The 6,964-nt window shown below is 45.2% G+C and overlaps 1 protein-coding gene across 1 annotated transcript; it reads right to left on the reverse strand.

Moving 5' to 3' along the window:
• Positions 1 to 153: 153 nt before the first annotated feature.
• RPL14 (ribosomal protein L14) lies at positions 154 to 4,931 on the reverse strand. Its single transcript, XM_023231567.2, has 6 exons — positions 4,844 to 4,931; positions 4,226 to 4,327; positions 3,488 to 3,582; positions 983 to 1,082; positions 838 to 891; positions 154 to 567 (listed from the first exon to the last, which is right to left on the reverse strand). Exons 1-6 carry the CDS (start codon positions 4,844 to 4,846, stop codon positions 292 to 294), a joined length of 630 nt encoding a protein of 209 aa, XP_023087335.1. The 5' UTR covers positions 4,847 to 4,931; the 3' UTR covers positions 154 to 291.
• Between the last annotated feature and the right edge of the window lie 2,033 nt (positions 4,932 to 6,964).

Genomic DNA, 6,964 nt, shown 5'->3' on the forward strand with positions numbered 1-6,964 from the left:
AAAAAATGTTCTGAAGCCAAGGTGACCATAAGAAAAAAATGTCACTTGTGTCACTTGGTGTTCTAAGTTATCATGATTTCTCATGACATGATCAGTTATGACTTTGCAATGATTTTGCACTATCTATCCAAGTATGGGCAGAGAGATTAAGGAACTGATTATTTAATGTTTATTATAATCCTACTATCAATCTGCCTCCTAACTCCAGCCTCAACAGGCTTTAAATCCAAAGGCTTAAATACATTTGCCAACATGTCAAAAAGAACCTTTATTACTTCTTTTGACTGCCACTTATGCTTTCTTGCCAGATGCCTTTGGAGCAGGTGCTTTCTGGGCTGGAGCTTTTTGACCCTTCTGAGCTTTTGGAGCAGGCGCAGCCTTCTGGCCTGTGGCTTTCTGGGCAGGAATCTTCTGGGCTGGAGCCTTTTTAGTCGCGGTGGTCATCTTTTTTGCTGGAACTTTAGCAGCAGCAGCAGTACCCTTAGTACCAGGTGCTTTTTTGGGAGAAGCTTTCAGGAGAGCTGCCTTTTGAAGCTTCTTAACTTCATTCTTGATTATTCTGTTCCTCTGAAAATTATCAATGTAAGAAAGCATTTATTGTGTATACATACAATAAACTCCAATTTATGCTGGTTTTATAAAGGGCATTAAGTGGTCTGTTCCCCTGCATCTGAAGAAAAGTAACAACTCCATAATGACATCATGAAATACAAAAGAGGATAAATTCTCCCTTTTTACAGAAAGCTCCCAAGAAGCTGGCAGCTTGAAATGGGGTTTGGCTACTGCTCCCTCATTATTCTAAAGCTGTTACACAAAAACACAGATCTTAAATCTTACCATTTTCTTTGCCTTCATAACTTTAAAACGATCAAAATCTGTCATCTTGGCTTTCTGTTAAAAAAATAAATAAAAATTATCCCTCTCACACTACCTTGAACTCTCCAAAAAAAGGACCAGAATCCATATGACCCCAAGTTATTACCCGTTCTCTGGCTTCAATCTTCTTGGCCCATCGTGTGGCTGCCCATTTTGTATTGATGTCTGCCTTCTGCCAGGCTTGTCGGACATACTTCTGGCGGGCACTAGAACGAGCCAAGACCACAGATCAGCTTTGAAGTCACTCATTATCAAGGACACTTTCTTTGTTCCTTGAAAAGCACTCTTCCTGTTACACTTCTTTCTCTACATAAGACACAACGCCTGGCACACTATGTATTTTACTCATTTTTGTGTTCAGTAAGCCAGAAAAGGTTGTAATTTCAAGCATATTTTAATCAAAACTGTAATCCAGTTCCAATTTTTCTTTTAGAGAGGATCTTGCTTGCCACCCAGGCTGGAATGCAGTGGTATGATCACGGCTCACTGCAGGCTCGACCTTCTTGGCTCAAGCCATCCTCCTGCCTCAGCCTCCCAAGTAGCTGGGACTACAGGTGCATACCAGCACACCCAGTTAATTTTTGTATTTTTTGTAGAGACAGGGTCTTGCTACGTTGCCCACGCTGCTCTCCAACTCCTGGGCTCAAGCAATCCTCCACCTTGGCCTTCCAAAGTGCTGGGATTACAGGTGTGAGCCACTGCACCCAGCCAAATCCATTTTATGAATTTAAAAACTACCTCTCGGCCAGGCGCAGTGGCTCACATCTGTAATCCCAGCACTTTGGGAGGTCGAGGTGGGTGGATCACCTGAGGTCAGGAGTTCAAGACCAGCCTGACCAACATAGTGAAACCCTGTCTTTACTAAAAACACAAACATTAGCCAAGCGTGGTTGCAGGTGCCTATAATCCCAGCTACTTGGGAGGCTGAGGTTGCAGTGAGCCGAGATTGTATCACTGCACTCTAGCTTGGGTGACAGAGTGAGACTCCGTGTCAAAAAAAAGAGAAAGAAAGAGCCACCCGGAAAACAAACAACACAAAAACCCCACCTCTGACTATATATAATTCCACTTGGGCAGTGGACGTGTTGAAAACCTTTTTTTTTCTTCTTCTTTTGAGACAGGGTCTTGCTCTGTAACCCAGATTGGAGAATGCACTGGCGCAATGTTGGCTCACTGCGACTTCCACTTCCTAGGTTCTAGCAATTCTACCGTTTCATCCACTCAAACAGCTGGGACTACAGGAGTACACCACCACACCTGACTAATTTTTGGACTTTTAGTGGAGACAGGGTTGGCTAGGCTGGTCTCAAATTCCTGGCCTCAAGTTATCTTCCCGCCTTGGCCTCCCAGACTGCTGAGATTACAGGTATGAGCCACTGCACCCATCCAAGCCATTCATTCTCATAACAGACAAAGTAATTAATGTTAACTCTTACGCTCTTTAAAAAACAATTTTACAGTAAAAATTTGTGGCCAAACATCCTAAAAATAAAATCCAGGGTGCTCCGGAATCCAAGGCAGAATTACAAGACTACCTAGTGAAAAATCTAAGTTACCAGGTATTTCCTACTGCTTTGAACTTTGACAAGTATGCTCAAGCTTCATCCCTAATTGTGCTTCAAACAATGCGGTATGTCATAGTAGCAGCAGCACGGCTATGTTCACTCGAGGTTGTTCAAGTGGCATGTTTCCAACCACCAGTACTTCCATTATGTGTTAATACACGTACTGCAGTGTCTGTAGCGCTCAGCATACAGCAAGTTTTTGACTATTTTTTAAAGCATGCAAAATTACATTATTTAGACCTACTTTATCTGTAGTGGCCACGTGATAGTACATGTTCCACTGTAACCATCACTGTGAGTTGAATTAACTGTATAGTAACACACTAAAGTGTTTTAATTTTCATGTCAAAAAAGAACCACTATTCACCGTCTCATTTAAATGTAAGCTAGGGATAAAACCCTTCATGTTAAATATTGTGTAACTGACACACACTAAAAGCTTGCCTAATGATAGCTAGTATCAAAAAACACAAGACTTAGTACTTTTGTTACTTTAAGCTAAAAGTTTGGCAGAGACCAGAAGAGGATGGCAAGTCTAAACAAAAGCAAAGCCCTAAACTACCAGGGTAGAAAAGTGACCTTAAGGCATTTATTTTATTTTCGAGACAGGGTCTCATTCTGTCATCCAGGCTGGAGTGCAGTGGCATGATCGTGGCTCTCTGCAGCCTAGACCTCACTAAAGTGATCCTCCCAACTCAGCACCCCCACGGCCCCCCACCTGGGATTACAGGCACGTGCCACCATGCCCAACGAATTTTTTTGTTATTTTTTGTAGACAGGGGTTTCCACCATGTTGCCCATGCTGGTCTCGAAACTCTTGGGCTCAAGAGACCCTCCCACCATGGCCCCCCAAAGTATTGGGATAACAGGCGTGAGCTATCACACCCAGGACATTTTAAAAGTAAACAATCCCTGTCTACTTCTATAATGTAAATCCTTCTTCAGGATGGCTTGGAATCTTCCATATTGTTTACTCTAAAACAAACTTTTACCAGTATAAACAAATCTGGGGATGGGGGGGAGGAGTGATATTAGTGGATAGTTACCTGTGTGGAAACTTGAGGATGAAATCAGTGAGCTGCATGCACTTGAAAGGCATGGCCTGTCTCCTCACTTGAGTGCAAGGTCCATCGACCAAAGCCTAGAACACAAACATCAAGAACTTCAGTGCAAAATCTAACAGCAATTAAAATGGTCAGATGGTTCTGTAAAATTACTTATCCGTTCAGGGCCATCAAACCCACACTACTATTTAAATAAATTGCTAAGACAGGGAATTGTCCTATCTGGGTCACGTATGTTTACTTCTTTTGCTCAACACAAACATTTCTCCACACCATTAAACGTTCCTTTTTAAACTATTAGTACCCCATAGAAACCAACCACATGTGATTTACAAGCAACTTTAGGACTCTGATCCCTGTTCATTTATAGCCGGTGGTCAACTCCTTAGTTTGCTTGTCTCAAATACACAGCAGTAGATACAAAAGTGCTTTCTATGTGTTGGATCTGTTCTAGACTCACTTTATGCATAGTAACTCATTTAAAACTAACCAACTTTTCAGTCCATAACTGGCTCTACCTTAAGTGGCTAACACTAAAATTCAATACTAAGAGCTAATTTAAGGCTGTGCTTACAACACTTACCATTACCTGTTTCCTCAATGATAAAATAAAGCTACTACCCACAGCAACCTCATCTTACACAGCCATCGAGACAATTCATTTGTCAACTGCAGAGCACATGTCCACTGCCATGTTTAGTAAGAAGTTGTGACACTTACCCTGTTCTGATCAATAACATCTACAATTGCGACCAATTTTCCGGCATGAGGTCCAAAGGAGACGTAGGCCACCCGGCCAACCTCCACAAAGCGCCTGAACACCTAAAATTGGGGGAGAAAGGACAGTGAAACTTACTTATAAATACTCACTAGATACGTTACTCTCTGCAGCTAGAAACGACATGGTTAAATTCAGCGAAAAGGAATGCTGCAGGGGAACACTCGCCCGAGCGCCAGGCGCCAACCAGGAAGGACGAAATCGGCAGACGCCTCAGTAGCTAAAGCCCGCTCCCACCGCCACCGCCTGCCAGCTCTCAGCTCCGCAAGGCCCAGGCGGCGGGACAAGGCTCTCGGACCACTAGCCGCCTCGACAGTCCAGCTCCAGCGGCGGAGGCGCGCACGCGTGGCCCAAGGCGCGCCAGGCCTTGCCGGGCCCTCCACGCGCTCGCCAGCCGCGAGTCCAGGAAGGGTCAGTTTCCGGTGCACGGCCGGTCCGGGGACCCTCACCATGCGCTTCCCGGGACCCTCTGGGAGCCGTTCGGCGCCTCAGCTTCCCAGCAGAGGTGGAGGTTGAACGGCATGGTCGCCAGCCCCTGAGCCCGCATCAGTAAGACTCACCATGTTGGCGGCGTTCGGCGAGAAGGAAGGAGGCCCGCCCAAACGTGCGCCTCTGTAGAAGAACGCACCGCCCCTTCGGTAACGAGACTCCGACGTGTGCACCGATTGGTTGGTGCGTGGACCCGTGCGTGCGTCCGCGCAGCTCGCTGGGAAAACATGGCGGAGCCTGCTGGAGCGGTATTAGTTTTTGGCAAAGTTGGGCGGCGAGATTGTCTTTGGTGATTTGGGTTGGAGAGCTGCAGGAAGATCATCGCTTAGTAATTTAGGGTTAAGAGTACGGAAGCTATGTCTTCCGTTGGTCGCATGCCATTTGACTTCCTTTTTATTTCCCCGAGTTTTATTTAATTGTTGGTTGTTCATGGCTTAGTACTAGGCCTGTTCGCTCCTCACGTTCTCTGCCTAATCTCAGTAACTTTGTTACCCTTTCATTTTAAAGTAACTCACACTTACAGAAATATTGCTAAACTAGTACAAATAATTCCCATAAACCCTTCTAGATTCCACAAATGTTACCGTTTTGGACGTGCTATATCATTCTACCATTTGAGAGGGCATTGCCGACATGATGTCCTTTTATCTCTACCTTTTTTGTTGTTGTTGTTGTTGTTGTTGTTGTCGTTGTTGTGAAGACGGAGCCTCGGTCTGTTGCCCAGGCTGGAGTGCAGTGGCGGGAACTCGGCTCACCGCAACTTCCGCCTTCCGGGTTCAAGCGATTCTCCAGCCTCAGCCTCCCGAGTAGCTGGGACTACAGGCGCGCGCCACCATGGTGGGCTAAGTTTTTTTGTATTTTCAGTAGAGACGGGGTTTCACTATGTTGATCAGGCTGGTCTCTAACTCCTGACCTCGTGATCTGCCCCACTTGGCCTCCCAAAGTGCTGGGATTACAGGCGTGAGCCCCCGCGCCCGGTGTTACATTCTTTTATAGAGACAGGTTCTCCCTCAGTCTCCCAGGCTGGAGTGCAGTGGTGTGATCACGGTTCCCTGCGGCCTCTAACTTCTGGGTGAAGATGATCATCTTGTCTTGGCCTTCCAAAGTGGTGGGATTACCGGCGGGAGCCACCATGCCCAGCCTATACATTCTTAAAATGTGTATTTCCTAACAACAAAGAGATTCTCTTACATCATCAGTACACTTTTCAAAATCAGGAAATTAATATTGCAATAGTACTGTTATCTAACCTGCAGCCCTTATTCAAATTTATAAGTTGTTGCTCCTATGTTCTTTGGAGCAAATGAGGAAAAAAAATTTTTTTTTCAGGCTCTCGGTCTAATGGAGGATTACAAATTGCATTTATTTATCAGGTCTCTAGTCTTTAACCGATAGTTTTAGATTTAACTGTTAAATTTGTAACATGGGTGGGTTTGTTGGAGTTTTATTCAGATAGTGAATTTTTGGTGTAAATACTATGTCCTTGGTGCATCACATCAGAATACATTCTCTCTCTCGCTCTCTCTCTATACACACACACACACACACACACACACACATATTTTTTTTCCTTTCTTTTTTTTGGGGGACAGACTCTCCCTCTGTTGCCCAGGCTGGAGGAGTGCAGCGGGGCGATCTCAGCTCACTGCCACCTCCGCCTCCCAAGTTCAAGCAGTTCTCTGCCTCATCCTCCCAAGTAGCTGGGATTACAGGTGCCTGCCACCATGCCTGGCTAATTTTTGTGTTTTTAGTAGAGACGGGGTTTCACCATCTTGGCCAGGCTGGTCTTGAACTCCTGACCTTGTGATTCACCCGCTTCAGCCTCCCAAAGTGCTGGGATTATAGACGTGAGCCACTGCACTTGGCCACACACATGTATTTTTTTAAAAGAGATGGGGTCTGGCTGTGTTGCCCAGGCTGGAATGCAGTGGCTATTCACATGTCTGATTGTAGCCTACTACAGCCTTGAACTCATGGGCTCAAGCAGTTCTGCCTCAGCCTCCGGAATAATTGGAACTACAGGAACACACCACCACACATGGGTTCCCAATATTGTGGTGTTATTTTTTAGATTTTTACCCATGCCAGTGGAGAGAGGTGTTACCTTTTATTACTTGATTAAGGTGATCTTTGCCATGACAGTTCCCAGATGTGTTTCAAGCCTTTCCTCTAAGCTCTATGATATGCCAGCA

This window comes from Piliocolobus tephrosceles, chromosome 2 (genome assembly GCF_002776525.5).
Source record: "Piliocolobus tephrosceles isolate RC106 chromosome 2, ASM277652v3, whole genome shotgun sequence".
NCBI lineage: Eukaryota > Metazoa > Chordata > Mammalia > Primates > Cercopithecidae > Piliocolobus > Piliocolobus tephrosceles.

What these genes read in the sequence shown, in the direction of transcription:
- RPL14 (XM_023231567.2), bottom strand. An exon ending in AGATTGAAGCCAGAGAACGG is followed by an intron (nt 892 to 982) that starts GTAATAACTTGG and finishes TTTTTTTAACAG; the next exon opens with AAAGCCAAGATGACAGATTT. An exon ending in TTATGAAGGCAAAGAAAATG is followed by an intron (nt 568 to 837) that starts GTAAGATTTAAG and finishes GATAATTTTCAG; the next exon opens with AGGAACAGAATAATCAAGAA.